At 40.3% G+C, this 16566-nt stretch overlaps 1 protein-coding gene across 1 annotated transcript in view; it reads left to right on the forward strand.

Moving 5' to 3' along the window:
• Positions 1-16566, forward strand: part of LOC111247524 (uncharacterized) — a 60044-nt gene that overhangs the window by 25396 nt on the left and 18082 nt on the right. Inside the window, exons 3-4 of the mRNA XM_022798548.2 lie at positions 7050-7298; positions 15956-16053. Of these exons, the coding sequence (XP_022654283.1) occupies positions 7050-7298; positions 15956-16053 (347 nt within the window). The remainder of the gene's footprint in view (positions 1-7049; positions 7299-15955; positions 16054-16566) is intronic.

Raw genomic sequence — 16566 nt, forward strand, 5'->3', positions numbered from 1 at the left:
GTTGTGGCCGTGGGGTGGAGGTTCATAACTCGTTTAAGAGAAGCGGGTGTTAATCAATGGGTTCCTAATAGGTATTACCAATAAATATGTCGATAGTAAGGAAACTAAATGAAAATTGAGAAACCTTAACTTCATTTACTCGATGTTCAACAGGTCTCCCAAGGGTACAGAACATATCAGTCTAGAAGCTAAGCTCCGTACCTTGCGTACATGTATGTATATTGTCTAGTGCTTCTCGGTCATTAGATCGCTAATAGTCTAATGATAAACGTCACGAAAATATTCTTGTTTCCCGACCCTTTGGCCGGTCGATGGCTTATAACGGCTTCAGTAATGGAACGAGATGTTGAAACTGTCTGGCCTAAAAACCAGCTTCTCTTGTTGGCCATCTACGACAATCAGATGTTTGAATAGTACTATGCGTCCCTCGAAGTATTCCGACTCGGGTCCTTTTGCTGGCTTGATCGCCTTTGCTTTCTGTAGTGGCTGCCGTGTGCGTCGGCTGGCCATACGGCCAAGCTGTGCCTGACGAGCGGCATCAGTAGCAGAAAGCGCGCATTCATCGACTTGATTGGACCGATGAACGAAGTCGCCGCATGTTTCGCTACCTCTGTTATTTTGCGTAGCGGCGTTACCTGGCTATTCGTGTTGGCGAAGTCCACTGCAGCTGTAACAGCAATCGAGGGACAGATGACCCACTTTGTCACGTTTCTCTCGCATGGATGCCGAAGCATCGACGAAAGATAAAGCAATGTGCAAAAGCAACGAGCAAAGAAAAAAAATTAGCTAACCAATAAAACTACTAACAGTCCTACCGATAAGCCAAAAAACATTCCAACAACATGGAAAAAAAAAATATATATATATATATATATATATATATATATAATTTATTTAAAGAGACTAGCAGCCGTTTTTTAAGTAAGTCCCATCAACGACACGTACTGCACAATGTATGTGAGGAAAAAAGTTAGATGTTTATTTTAAAGCGGTCTCTGACTACGGTCATCATTAAAATTAAATAAAATTAAATACCGAGTATAGTTCGTCTACGGCCACTGAACACTGTATGCGCGCGAATATTCAAAAGATGCGCCAATTATGAGGACAGCAACAGCGGCAGTTGAATGAATTGTACAGCCGGCACCACGTAAATGTTACTGATGACGCTTTTTCGTCCGTCTTTTGCGATAGCAAAAACAGAAGAGCCCATTGTTTTTCTTCGATGATCCAACGTTGCATGAATGTAAGGCATGTGGCGCTAGTAGCCATAGTAATGCCACGGAACCAGATAGGGCATGTCATTGTCAGCGCAAGCGACTGACGACAAATCTCACTAATTCCTGTCGCTACGCTGGTGACTGCGGATATAGTAAGTGGGATCCGCGTCCGTCCGTTTGTTTGGGATCTTCAACCCACTGCAAGCATGCATCGACGTCATAATATGCTTCAAATAGCTGCCGGTTCACGCTGAGGTATTTGAAGGCTTCGTATGAAAACGGACAGGAGCTATGGCATGTCTAGATCGGCTGAGTTTCTGCAGTCGCGTTGTTGCTATTGCCATTACGAGTTCGGTTCCCCCTGATGACCCGCTCGGTGTATTTGCTCGTCGCGCTCATTATCCAATCAAAAGGCAAACACGGGTCACGTGGTGCAAGGTCTACTCTTTGCTGTAGTACCCACGGTCGACAGGATAAAGCTGGCGTCTGTATCTTTCTAAACCATTTTCTGCTAGCGTTACCTCAAATTGTGCATTCGCTACTGCTATTGCGCCTCGTTTAGCCTGACGCCGCCTAGAGTCACCAGCGGTGACCTCATTGCCACCCCACAAGATGGTCTCGTAACTTATTTTCTCTGTTAGAGGATCGTTATTGAACATTTTGTCTTCGTTTTCACATGTTACTCTTGACTTTGTTTTTATTTGTTTAAAAGTTATTTGCACAGAGTAGAGAAACTAAGCACCCTGGTCACAACCCAACAGGTCAGTGTGAAAAATCACGGTAAATTATAGTTGTAGCTAAAACTAAATATATTTAAATAATGGCCAATTTTAACACATCGGACTGACGGTATGCGTAGGATTAAAAAGACAAACGTTCATTTAGACACCTGATTTCCAGCAAGTAGCTGTGGGCCGACACTACGAAAATCAAATCGATTATATATTAAAATTACGTTAGTATTTCAGCATCTGAATTTCGGCATCTATTGCAGCTGTCCAAGCTTACTGTGTAACGCAAAGGGTCCGCTAGAAGTGTTCCTTAAATATTTGCTAAAAGCTTCACTCGTGGCTTTCTGTTTCTAATTCTATAACTGTACAAGTTTGAATCTTTCTAACATTGCATTGCCTATTGGTACAAATGGTGACTGCGTCAAAGACTGACGGTGACTGTCATCGCCACATTTTACGCAGATCAATATAGTAGTTTTCTTTCGAAATAAGTTTCCAAAAGAAGGAGCGAATCGGCATCCAGTTTCATATAACAATTTGATAGCAGACACGTTACTGAAGCCATAAGTATGTACGCCAGCATTGTTCCTAATCATGCAGACGGAAAAATACGTCAACGTTTCGACTGATCCATCATTACATAGAAGACATCCATAGTTCTAGTAAATCACAACTCTTAGCTTGTAGCTGAATGATACACTGATGATTGTGCATTGCAGATATCATATTATACGTAAGTGTGGTGCCGGCTTCAGGCTTTGTATCGTAGTGTACTGCATAGACGAAGTTCCGGGCCCGTTGAAACGGTTGTCGATTTTAATTGCCGAACGGGGTTCACTGCAGAAAGTGAAGCTGGTTTATCTGTTATGCGAAAAGTCCCTACCGCTTCTACAGGTGGCGAAACCTTTTCATTCGAATACATCTACTTATTCGCTCTCACGTCCGCGATCGTTTGTCCGGTGTTCAGTCCGAACGAAGATATTCGTTGGGCGTGCTCTTACTATCGTGAGCAACGCTGGCTCAACTGGAAACGCAAAATAAACGCCTGCAATCAGCCACGGCCGCTTAGGTCGAGATTGGGGGTACATAGAGGGTGCCGGAAGCGTGATTCCCGTCGTACTGGTATGTACCCATTGCCTACCCAGCAAAACGAATTCAAGGTGAATTTTAACGAATGCAGTGAATATCCAGCTCGTGATCGATTTCAGTGATAACGTCTTTATGATCGGCTTTTACCTCCACGTTGCCTCACATCATGAACGTATATGGTGCATCTCTCGTGAGATTCACCTGAACTCAAGCATTATGACTGTGTTGAAAGATGTATTTTATCATTTTATGTTTACCGTTTTATCATTTGAATGCTTATCGCACTTACTCGAAATGATACCTGGGTGACGGATATGCATGCATGGCTATGATTTCTCACTTCGATGCTTTAGGCCTGCCTTACCGTAGTATCACGGTACTGATACCATCGAATGAAAAGCTTACCAGTATTTAACTGTTTTAGGTTTTAGTAGAAGAGCAGGTGACGATGACGATAGATACAGTTCTCAAGACTCCACGCCGTCGCCATCGTGGTACCACGAAGAAGACATGTAGGGTAGACGTCTCCCATTTTTCACCTTTCCACTGTATTGCCTTGAAAAATCTCTGGTCTTCTGGTAATCTAGTGACTCTATGTAAGCCCCGTTACTTTTTCGCTTACTATTCATTTTTCTATTTATTCTGGGCGTATCGTTTGGGCCTCGTGGTGGGGAACAGTTAAACAAAAGAATGCAGAAGACCGGGAGAATATGTATGCGTATGTGCGTCTATATTTGTGTTGAGGATCCTGCAAATGGAGGGAGGACGTCCAGGAGAATAAGTGAAGGATTGTTCTTTGTGTCGGTAACTCTTATATCCAGTTGTCCGTCTTAACTACTGCTGCTGTTGTTACATGCTGGCGTGGACGGCCGCCTGCTGTTCGCTTCTTCTTGACCTCGGCCGTTTCGGTCAGCCTACAAACCGTTCCTTGGATTGTCACTTGGCGAGTTGTGTTCATTAGCTAGTCACTGACGTTAACATGCAACCCGAAAGGCACGACGTCGCGCACACACATACACGCGTAGCGGATATTATGTGCCACCAATACAAAAGGGATAGAAGGCCTTTGAAATTAAAAGCAACTGGAAAAGAGTGCCGCACAACTACACACGACCGAGGCATTTCAACTGATGATAGTCTCGCCATCGAACGCAGCTGGATATCTTCTGCGTCTCGCTTCATTGTTTCTCCATCTGCTCGCGCAGGTTCATCCGTTCGTTCAATCGCCTATTTATTTCGCGCTTCTGACCTATAGAGTGACACAATGACAACACTGAAGAAGACGTTATTATTGATGTTGGTATACACTACCATTATTCTACGGGCATCTGTTCGTCGCTCGTAACACGACTGTGTTCTCATCAGAAAAACGCAGACTTGCACAAGGGCCAGGGAACGGCCGTTTTGCAAAGCCGCCTAAATGTACAGTCATCATTATCATCGATTGCGGTTACGGATAGAGGTATCCAGATAAGGCACGCGTCGAACAAGGGACTTTGATTGATCCCACTGCCCGATTATAGCGGTAAACTGTGGCAGGCTAAAACAGATGGCATCTTGAAACAAAAGACCTCTAATACCACCTTCAATTTAGGTAACGCCTTTTTACAGAAGATACTTCTGAGCAGGTAGCATTACGGCATAATAGTAGAAGCTGTAACGTTGCTTCGAATACGCCAAGCCCTGCAGTCAAGGCGCTCGTCTAACAACAGACTAGTAGACGCTTTAATACCTCTCGATTATTGCGCTAAAGCATTGCCATGGCGTGTTGAGGTACCGTGAGGGTTTGGGCCGCGCCATCGTACACGTAATCGACCGTCAGGGCAGTTGAAAGTTTTCTAATAAATTATTATGGATCTTACTATACTAGTCACAGTTACGATAAATATTACAATTATATAACAAGTATTGTATACACTGTTTTAGTGTTTCAACATGACGCTATTAATAATTCGATAACCAAAATTCAAAATCGTTTATCATACTCGAACGGTGAAATCAGTAAAAAGGTACGTGTCATCCAGTCAGGGGAACATTCAGAGAGAACATATCGACTCTATAGAATAAATATAATAAAATATAAATAAACACAGACGATTAGGCGCGTTTCATAAACCTGAAACATACACCACAATAAACTGTCATGCTTCGGCCCATCTTTTCCATCCTAGCTCTTTCCCTGTCCTCAGTTACCATCAACGTGTTTTATAGTTTCAAAATGTTTTTTATGCAGTCGCAACGACAACACACACACACACAGACACACACATACATAGTGAAAGGTTGTTGTAGAAGCCCGTATTCGTTATTTCTACAAAAAATTATTTACACCTTAAAAGACCAGATTAAACACAAGCATCGAATGCCACTGTCTCAGCAATGTATAAACGATCGGCTTAAAAGAAGGCGATTCTCGCATCATTGTTCTGTTCCAAATTTCACAAATATCGTCCGCTGAATAAATTATATCATATTGTGCCAATTTTCGATTTGTCAAAAAAAAAAACAGATAATTTCTGTTAGGAATGATAAAAAAGCTTATCATCTATGTATGCTTATCTAGCGATTAAGCGAGATGTAATATTGTATAACATTATTAGTACTATTATTATCACTATTATTTTATCGTACGGAATGAGCCCAGAGTGCCGACAGCATACGAGGACCCCATCCACCAATGCCATACGCTTTTTCGTTCCCAAGCAAAATTATAGCATTTCCGTTTTATGAACGTAATTACTGCACGATATAGGAACGGAATAAGTAGCGAACATTTTCACAGTTGTTTTGCATTGAGTGGGTGGAATTTTGTGTAGAAGAGATTAAATAAAGGATGGGCTATTGGCAGCCATTAGACAGAACTATAGGTATTGTGCTTTATGCAAAAACTGCCTGGTAAATATAACCCAAGGCGAGCGTGTTCACTGCAGTCTAGCTACTTTTCGACCAACTCTCACTTCCCACTAGCGGCCGAACGAGGCCGTTTCGTGGCACTCGTGTATTTGAAAAATGTCTACGATAACAAACCTCTTCCGCCCGGCTAGTGAAACCTGGCGAAGCTGCTCAAAATACTTATAATAGTACAATAAAATGCCACTAATTCAAGTGTACATATATACACTGGAGAGAACAAGTGATACGGTTTTCGATGCAAGTGATACACCTTCCTGGACTGTTGACATAATGGTTACGCGTCCCGCTTAGCATGATAGAACGCAACTTAATTAGTCCGTTCAAAAGAATATGAAGCATTCCGATAAGGCACAGATGTCCTATGAAGCTCGTACAACAAATGGCTTGAGCTTCGCTGGAAATTACTTCACGAAGACCTGTTAATTGTCGCCACATCTTTGATCGCAGTATGCAAGGTATCGGGGAGGGGAATGTTCCAACACAATTTCGTAGGTCAATTCGAAGCTATGCGAATACAGCAAAAGTCAATATGTATAAACAAATTATGACTCCTGAAAACGTTCTTTTGATTGAGCCTACCCGTTTAAAACGTGTTTTACTTTACATGGTGACTGAAAATCGAAATTGATGGAAAAAAAAGGTAGCTCGGAGCCTCGGAATGAAGTCGCATCGAAACTTTCCTTTAAACTTCCATCAACGTAGATGTAAAACCTGCTTCTTATCTGGTCCCACTATTAATAAAGCCTAGAAAAAATACGAAGCATAATGGTATTTTACCAGAACACATCATTAAAACAACAATTGTAAATAAAATTAACTACGGAACTATTTAAAAAGCGAAACCATGAAATATATTGGTCTCAAATGTCTTTTGAAGCTGCGTGCGCACGATTCGAATACGCAGGCGAAAGAGAAGTGCACGTGTTCGAGGTGGCCGTCCTCGTTAGGCGAACCTCTTTAACGTGTAAGAGTGATAAAACGAATACTCAGGCTTACGCAATAAGGGAAAAATCCTACCGGCTGCTTGGATTTAGATTCAGTGGAGAAGATCTCATATGCAAATATTAATGTGCTTATACATTGTTCCTTATTACAGATTGGCACGAAAGCATGCTCCCGCTATTTCTGTTGAGCTTACCACTGGGGTCAGTCAGTCAGTGGCCCGAAAGTACGGGTGCGATGCTTTGTCGCGAGTTGTTCTCAGACTTCAAGGAACACTGCACATGCAGACAAGATTCCCTCTCAAACGGGACCAGGATAAACTGCGATGGCCGATCATTTTTCGGCACATTTGTCGTCCTGCCGTATCGACAGAACATTATTCAATACAGCCAAAGTCATGCTGGTAAGTTGGCAATATATTCGTGCAGTACTGTTGATAGTTACGTTCCTATTCTGGCTATAAGCACGAGATAGCATTCATACTTGTATATTACGTAGATAAGACTAGGAAAAGGCAAAATGTTATTTGAAACGCAAACATAGTATAGTAGACAGAATTTTTCATGTCTGCACTTTTTTCAGTAAAAGGTACGTACAGGCATGACGCATCGAAAGCCATAATGTTATTTTTATTTTGCTAAGGAATCGAATGGGTATTTGTACCTCTCTCTCTTCCGTATGTTCAAGTACCTCTACCTTTCGTAGCTTTTTTTTTTTTAAGTCAACCGTCTCTCAGTGTCTTAGACAGATGCGCTTAGCGATGACGGCGACAATCGGAGATTTCTCTAACGGTCGAGTCCAAACGCAGCCGTTGGTAACGTCGAATCCGTCAAAAATATCTGTGGAATACACGTTTCATAGGGTTCGATATTGTAGTTTCGCACACCGAGCGGCATCCAAGCGATCAAACAGTATCATGCACTTTTAGCGGTACTGTGAATTTGAGAATACTTTCTCTTTTATGTAAAATATCAATGGTGAATTTGATTGGCTACCGTGCAGGCCTTTTAGTTAGTTAATTCGATGGCCAATGATGGCTTCTTTTCAAGCGGAGCCGATTTTCAGGACGCGGCAAACCATGAGGGGCATTTAAATGTTCATAGCCTAATAGAAATATGGTGAAAATACCCTTGAAAATGAATACTCATATAAGTACCATATTATAATCATGACAATTACGAGTTTTGGCAGTAATAAAGAGCCGGCTCCTAAACGACCACCCAGGAGTTCTATTGTCGGCTGCTAACGTGGAGCAAACCAGCACTTACTTAAAAAATGTGTCGTTCTACTTACTTGTGTGCGCTCCTATGTACGATTCACTCCCTTACACTAAAACGGATTATGTGACTGATCGACAAATACATAAACGGTCAATGGCCAACACGCTAAAACGGAATCGTCTTTGGCTGCTTCTTTAGCTTAATAATAGGGCAGCATAATTGAATAGTGCATAAAATCTTTTTTTTTTTTTTTGTTATAATGATATTTTTTGCTGGTCAAAAGGTTCAGGCCTCTTCTATCTAGCTGACCGTTGCCATCTTTTTTTTTTTTTTTTTGTTATACTGTGACCCCATTTATATGATTTGAACGCTTTCAGAAGAATATATATATATATATATATTGTTTGCTCAATATAAAAAAGCAATGGTGAATCATTTGAAATAGATGGGATCTATCGCGTGGACACTTCGTCTAATAAAAGCCAGTACGCATTGCACGAGTCGACGTGGACCGACTTGCCACGCACGGGTGCCACTCTGTTATTCGTGAAGCCGTCCTCTTTGATTAAAACTATGTGTAATTTTTATATTCGACCCGCTGCTTCCATAGCAACGTTATTGCTCGAAGTATCTTTTATAGAGATGTGCTACTGAAGAGGTTTTTCAAAAACAAGGTAAAGATCGAGAAAACAGTAACATAGCTTTATATGAATATACTCTTGGGTATATGTTGTGGCATTGAGTTACTGCAATATGGTTCGATTTTATTGTACCATTGCGGTTGCTTCACAGGTTTCTTTCCTCATATGCTCGGCCACGTTATATGGCTGGCACGCGTCTTTAGATCCATGCATCCTTACATTCGTTTCCGTTATCTACAGGCGCGTTAAAGTTCTCCTAAGTTTATGTGGTTATCTATACAAGTGATAGGACGAGACGCTATATGGCGACCAACATTCTAGAAAAATCAAGTGCATACACTCACAGAATAAAGTGCTGTCGCGGTGGAAAAATACCAAATGTTAAGTTCGTATTTCGCGCCACTTCGTTACTCTTTTCGGGTCCTCGTGCAAAAAATTTATCCTCTACTGGGTCCATATCACGGAGTTTATTTGTTTTTTTTTTCTCTCTTTCCTAGACATTTAAGGATCCTGTACGCTCTATTTAAAACTTTATTTTGAACGGATCACGAAATGACTCCCTCACAAATTAGCTGTGTGGTAAAAAAAAAATGTGTAATTGCCTATATAGCCCTCAGTGATACGGTATTTTGATAAAACGCCCTACTTTTAGTACGGAGCTGCAGACAGCTTTGACAATCACCATCGCTTGGCTACGTTCCGCACAACTAGCTCCGCAATTTACAGCAAGAGTAAGATGGCATCTTCCAAATTCGAGCGACAGGTGCCAAACTCGTCGAAAAAAAAAACACAGAACGTACTAAACATGGCGCCGATATTAACCGTTCTTTCTTCCAAAGGAAACACCTTACGGTAGGGATCGTGCGGCTGCACTTCGGAGATGAATCGTTTTAACCAGAGCAAGAAAATTACTTGCAAGCGCTAGAACTACTGGCACAGACGTTGCCTTGCCTAGTGGTGATGGCGGATGATGATTGGCGGAAACAATTTGACAGATTCAACATGCTCATTAGTTACTAGCGTTTATAACCGAAGTCCTGCTTCTACATGAGAATTCGACATGTCAGTTACTCGTCTGAAAAAGACAGTCGCAGACAAAGCTACTCTAAATGGACGGGCAAGCGCATATGAAGACACGTGGCATTCAGTGGTCAACGTTGCCGACGTCCATTCCATCATGCCGTATCGTTTTGAAATGAGGGATTTTTGTCTTTTGAACATCCGATGATTCCTCTCCCTGTAGAAAAAAAGTTTCCAGCCAAAAATCAGCGCAAAACTTTTGCCGGCGTATCGACCGCGCTCAGACACTCTACAATATTATATTAACATTTATTCTTCGTTCTGTTAAAAATGAGTAGTCCAACGCTACCCGCTACGGGGGACCTCGGTGGAGTCGCTTTGTAGCGGGGAAAAAGGAACAACAGAACAAAGCTGCGCTGTTAAATAACGCCAAGCTAGCAAAATCGTTACCCATTCGGTTGAGGTCGCCGAAAGCTTTTTGTCGAGATATTTTTCTCAGACGAAAAATCAGTGTTCAGTTATGAAGAAATGTAGAGGAGCTTGTCTCGGGCAAGTATAGTCTGTTTCGGATGACACACACTGTGTCACAGACGAATGCAGAAAAAATTGTTGGTCTAACAAGTACGCGTCGGCATATTTGAACGAGATCTGCGTTTAATTTTTTTTTTTGTCCACTTCAACCCGTTTGTTAAACGATACGCACTACACGAACTGTTGTTGGAAAGTATATACAACAATTAACAGATGTCATGATATGACATATATCTGGATGGCGACAAAGGCAAGGGTCTTTCTTATAATCGTTAGTAACGAATTTACCTACCTTATCAAGCTAACCAGGCGGAAACTTCTACCAGAAATTGTTAGTAGTCAAGAGGGTTAACGTGCTGCTACGAGACCACAGGCATGTAAAGGTCACGAGAAGTTCGGATTGCTTGTAGACGAGCGATGATTAAGAGATAAAATGAAGACATGTTTATGTTACCTTCTGTGTCCGCTTTGTACTTTCTTATGAATTACAATTGTCGAGAAAAATGAATTCTCGATTAGTCCAAAGCTTTTAACAATATCTGTCCGATTTTTGTCAAATATATATATATATATATATATATATATATATATATAATTTGCAGTGTAGTTAGGCGTAGAGGCCTAAATGTGGGTTGCGCAAATTAAGAAACCGTCACAGAGGCTGGATAAGCTTTACAGTTTAGAGTGCCTAGGATTAAGGCTTTCCATGACAAATGTTGGTTTGCATCGATTCCGTTGCCATCCATATATAAACATACGAATTTCCGTCGAAAATCGTCTTCGTCCACAACTGCCGGAATAGTAATTTGAATTGTCTTGAGACTTAATTAATTAATTAATAATGAACATTTCTGTCATACATTCTGTCAGGTAAAAATGCATGATGTGATATTTTTTGCATAGGATTAACACACAGTGGTGTGAGAGTTCTCTACGGATTTGTGTGCTATACAGCTTTGTTACCGTTTGACTTTTCTCTGTAGAGCGTACGCACTGAGGGTAGCGAGCCGTTGATTCAATCTGTGCTTTGTACTATAGAGCCAATGGAAACACTTTGATTTTTTTTTTGCCGGCTGTACCATTTGTAATGGCTCAGCTGCTCGTGTTTTGACACATCTCATTACAAAATGTGATCTGTTTCATTTTCACTCTGTTCCATTTCAAAAAATCAAAAATTTCGAAAAAGCACAACATATTATTAGAAATCTATTACATATATCATAATGCTTAAATCGAAGGAAGCTTTACGGTAACGCTTTTTAAAAAACAGTAGAACGGTAAATTGCGACAATAGAAATCGCTAGAGATTTGTAAAATATATCCGGCAACATTATACATGGAATAAGTGATTAAATGCATGTATTTCTAAAGCAGCAATGACGGCAGCTTCAGAAATTATTGAGTACGTTTTGGTGGTAGTATTTTTCTTGTATCATATAAGAATAAGTTGGGTCAGGGTTATTACCTAGTTATTAATAGGTTAATTAAATATAGTTTGGTAAATATAAAGTTTATTAATGACTCTTTCTCCCAAACGTAATGGCTAGCATACCTGCAATCGTGATATCTTCAAATGCATTGGCCAGGCCAGTCAAATACTCATACACGTTGCGCCTTAAATTAGTGCCTTGACCTTCAGGGAAATACTTCCAGTAACATTGTCTGTTGTTCTAAGTTCTTTTATCTCTTCTATGCTTCAGTGAATGCAGAACTATCAGTGGCAAAGGGCACCGATAATTCTACTATATATAGCGGTGTGAAGGAGATAAGTGAAGTTATCAAGCCAGACTGCTCCAGAAACAACACCAAAAAGCTGGAAGCTCGAGGTCCAAATTGATCAGTTACCCATGATTGATAAGTCGAACCGAAGAAAGATTCGAAAGTGCTACTGATAGTATTCTAAACGCCTTCAATTAGATCTGTTTCTTAAAGCTACGATGACCGAAGGAGGAGTGTTGCGTTAAAAGAAACGCCAGTGACGAATCGTCCAACCTATTTCGGCGGGTTATTACATCAACGATCTGATAAGGCCCTCAATAAAGATGCTAAAAAACAATAACAGGTCTTCTAATAAGTTCGCTTGAAGATTAAAAAAAAAAACAGCCTCGTGCACAGCAAACCACCGTTACAGACGTCAGAGTTGCCTCAGAAAGTCAAATCTGAGCGGTACCATTATTATTGTTATTGCGGCAGATACCAGATAGCGAATAAGTATCTAGATCGCGTTTAGTCAATCAATTGTGCTTCAGTTTGTATGCGGGCTCCAAAGTAGTTATGTAGGTAATGAAAATTTTGCAGCCTGTAAACCAGCTGCGGAATTTTCAAGTAATTTATTTGGTAAATGGAAAAATCTTCAGTTGCTTAATGATTTGAATTCGGCTAAAGTCCGATCTGAAATATCCGATGAGAAATGTAATTTTGGAGATGGAGTACGCAAAAAAAGGAGAACGGAAACGCGCAAACGTTTATCCGTAATATCGTTCACTTACACCAACGGTATGGGCCTTTTTCTATCATTCTGTTTTGTTTGAGTAAAAATAAAAAAGAAAAAATTAAAAAAACTATAGACAGATCTCTGTTATCATTAGGAAAGGCCAACCATCGCTGACTGGCGTTGTAATATGCCGTAAATATCTATGGGATCGTTGCGCCTCCTAAAGCGGTTAGCGCGTGCCCACGTGTATCTGTCGTGTCGCTTTCCGTTCTGCTTTTGAGGTTCCTATAAACGGCGCTCAGCATCGTCTAGAAAAGGTCAGTGTTTGAAAGGGATAATAATTATCTCTGTTAGCTCGTTGCTGCACTCTTATATCATATGAAAGACCTAGGGATCAAACAGATAATTCGTGGTGAAGGTTTCCACAGTGAGAAACACGCTCCTCGTGCTTGACTTCTTCTAGATCAAATGAAAGATTATTTTTCAGTAGGCAAGAGCCAGTATACTTTTGTCGGTTGGCAACTATACTGAATTAAGTGGTAAACAATCATGTTAGCGACATAGAGTTTCCATAAATACATACGATGGTCATATTTAAACTTATAATAAACATTTTTTCAATGGAACACTTATTATCGATAATATTCAGCTAAGGTGTATTACATGTGCCGAAACTGATGGCAATGGTAACCGAAACCTCTCGTGACGAAAATGATGCGCGATACTGTCTTAAAGAATTACCTTGATCCACAAAATGTAGATATCGGGTCGAAATTCGACTGAACGGACAGACAGCTAAATAAAGGTGTCAATTTGTGACCCAATTTGATTATAGGCGCGTGTTGCTCGGCTGTAACAAGACAAAAACTTATATTGACTATATCAGTTACCTTCGTGAATCGTCAGCCGACGACGGTTAGCTAAAATCGCCTGGGCGTAGAGGAGCTCAAATCAATGGTACCTAGTTAGCTCGATTGATGAAGTACATTTTACGAAGTACGCTTTCAGTGCTACATTGAGCTAATTGTATATTAGTGTACGGCTCAGGCGGCACATCCCGGCTTCTCATAAGCTCACATATAATTATCTTACGACTCAATGGGCTTAAACAGTCGGTAAAAATAAGCTGCGGGTCATGGCGGGCGTGTTTTGTATGACTGCTTTGTATATTATTATTATACAGAGTACACTAAATGTTAAACATCTATAGAGCAACTGTTATTACGATGATCTCAAATTCAATCGAATGTTTTTTTTTAAATCTCAGTAACTAACAAAATTATTTGTCTTTACGTTTTCCCTTCATTGCGAATGGGAGCAGTGGTAGAAACAACTGCTCGCCACTCGGTAGAGTGGTTAAGAGGTGGTAAAGAGAGTGGTAAAGGAAAAGCTAAACAGTCCATCCTTAATGTGATAATGTTTTTTCTTTTTATTGACGTAATAAAATAACACCGGTTGTTAAGTCATTTTTATGTACACCATATTTGATCGTTATTGTGTACAGCGTAGATTTGTCCAATATTAAGTGGAGCTAGATGTGTTCTTGCTTAAATGTAAAGTGATCACACGCCATGTAAGGTAGCCTCAAAACATTTAAAATCGCGTTAGGAACTAGGTGCAGACAAGTAACGTAATAAACATTTCTTTTCGACATTTTCCTCAGGCGTCCACCGTAGGACTGCAATTTTTGATGATCAGAATCGAACTTCCGTAAAACGTTGCCATTTCAATTTAGAATCAAGGTGCTTTTTACGTATGCATGGACTGCACGTTCTTCGTAGAATATTGTATTAATTACTTTCTTTTTTTTGCCAACGACAATACGAGTTATATTTAGTACATTTTCAAATAGCCATCCTTCGACGTGCAACTGCACGATTCTAGTACAGGCGTCTTTAGAAGTGTCTAACTAGTTGCAGACGCAAAGGTTCGAGCTTCGAACAAACGATGTAAGCAAATGTCACGCGGCCATTTACACAATCGGATTAGCAGAGCTTTAACCTGACCCATATTTTTTGGTTAAGCGATATAGCAGCAGTCGCCTACTGCCTTCGCCAGCGTCGTTTTTACTAACTATTGGTCGACCTGTTTTTGACCACAGGTTATGCTTTGTCCTTAGAGCCGAAGATTAGGACAAGCAAAATTTTATATTGCTATTGCGCTATCTATCGAGATTGATTTAGTCGTTTCTACATTTTTTCGATGGTCAGATCCTTCTGACATGGATAAATCCGTAGGCTTCCTAGAATTGGCTCGTTACGATATACACTATTTGTGTGTGAACAAAATATATACCTAATTAAAAATTGCCAAATAACGATGTAAGATGGGTAGGAAACAAGACTTAGCATGATTATTACCATTGCTACCAAATGACTGTGGCATCTGCCCTACAGAAATTCTACTTTGATTGACTCGCACTAGATGCTTGTACAATTGGCCACATATTACAAGCTATATATATATATATATATATATATCTGAAGATAACCATTCTTCTGATGAGTGAATTTTGCTGTATGTTATTGACATTTCGAAGATGAATGACGTGCCGGTCTGATGCTTGTCTGTACTGTTCTGCTATAGCAGTATTTGAAAATCTGTATCAGTCATCGTGATCACTTGGCTTCTGGGTTAGCTGCTAGTAACGGTCGCCATTATGCTCCATATAGCGTTGGCATTAAGAGAGCAGACAATTTAATATTAGACAAATTGCAGACACCATATGTAATTTGACGTCACAGATGTTCGAAGATCATTTCTGAGTGGCGGCGAAACGAATAAATGAAGAACTTTTTGAAGATGCTTCTAACTCGAGCTTATAGCAGAGCTTGAACGATATGACTTACGTCTAACGATTACCTGGATTGTTACTGTAGAAGCCGCTCTCATGTAAACATTACTATATTGAAATATAAAATTGCTGGAAAATATCTTCTGGAAAAAGAATTCGCGTTTCGGCACTTAATACGATTTTGTGGCGTTTGGGGGCTAAACAATTGCTTTTACTTCACCTTCAAAGTTAGACAAACATCTACGCGGCTTGGCTACGGGCCGCTGCTCGAAAAATTAAAAGAGAAATAGTCGATTCTTTTGTTTATGGCTAAAGACGTAATTCATACTCAGTTTAATCGGGAGACTTATTTGTGTCGCGTGTTTAAAATAGTAGGGACAGAACGAGGCTACCTAACGGCTAACCTATGGAATTTTTCAGGTCTTCAAGATTTGGAATCGCAATTATTTACAGCCAGTGACATACCATTACAGATACTCGATTTTTCTTCGAACCTTCTTAGAAGAATTACGGATAAGGTAGGTTATCGGCAGTAACTGTCTTGTTATTTTTTTCAACGTGTGCCAGCTTTTGTTATTAGATCCTACTAATACAATCACTCTAATCTCCATGGATCGACGCTTTTCAGCGGAGAACATTACCAGGCTTACCTGGCCTATTTACTGACGAAACTATACTGCTATCAAACGGGTAGATACTAAAAACGACTTCGAGTCGTAATGCTAAAGTCTGAATAGGTGCTCATGCACGATTTTAAGGGAAGTTCAGTCCCATACGTGGAGGACACTAACTTTTTAAACTACTAACTATGTACGGCTCATGTTCAGTTGTTTAGTCTCTCTCTTGGAGAGAAATAAATAGCAATTGTAGAAAGCTTAAGCACGCCTCAAAAACTACCATTATGGCTATCAGTCGAATCTGACGACTTAAAATCACTATCGTTAAGCATGCAACTAATCCCTATAATGTATAGATTACCAACCAATATTTCAAGTTAAGTTAAAACCAAATGCCGCTTTTTTCACATTTAG

This window comes from Varroa destructor, unplaced genomic scaffold (assembly GCF_002443255.2).
Source record: "Varroa destructor unplaced genomic scaffold, Vdes_3.0 BEIS01000003.1, whole genome shotgun sequence".
Lineage (NCBI taxonomy): Eukaryota > Metazoa > Arthropoda > Arachnida > Mesostigmata > Varroidae > Varroa > Varroa destructor.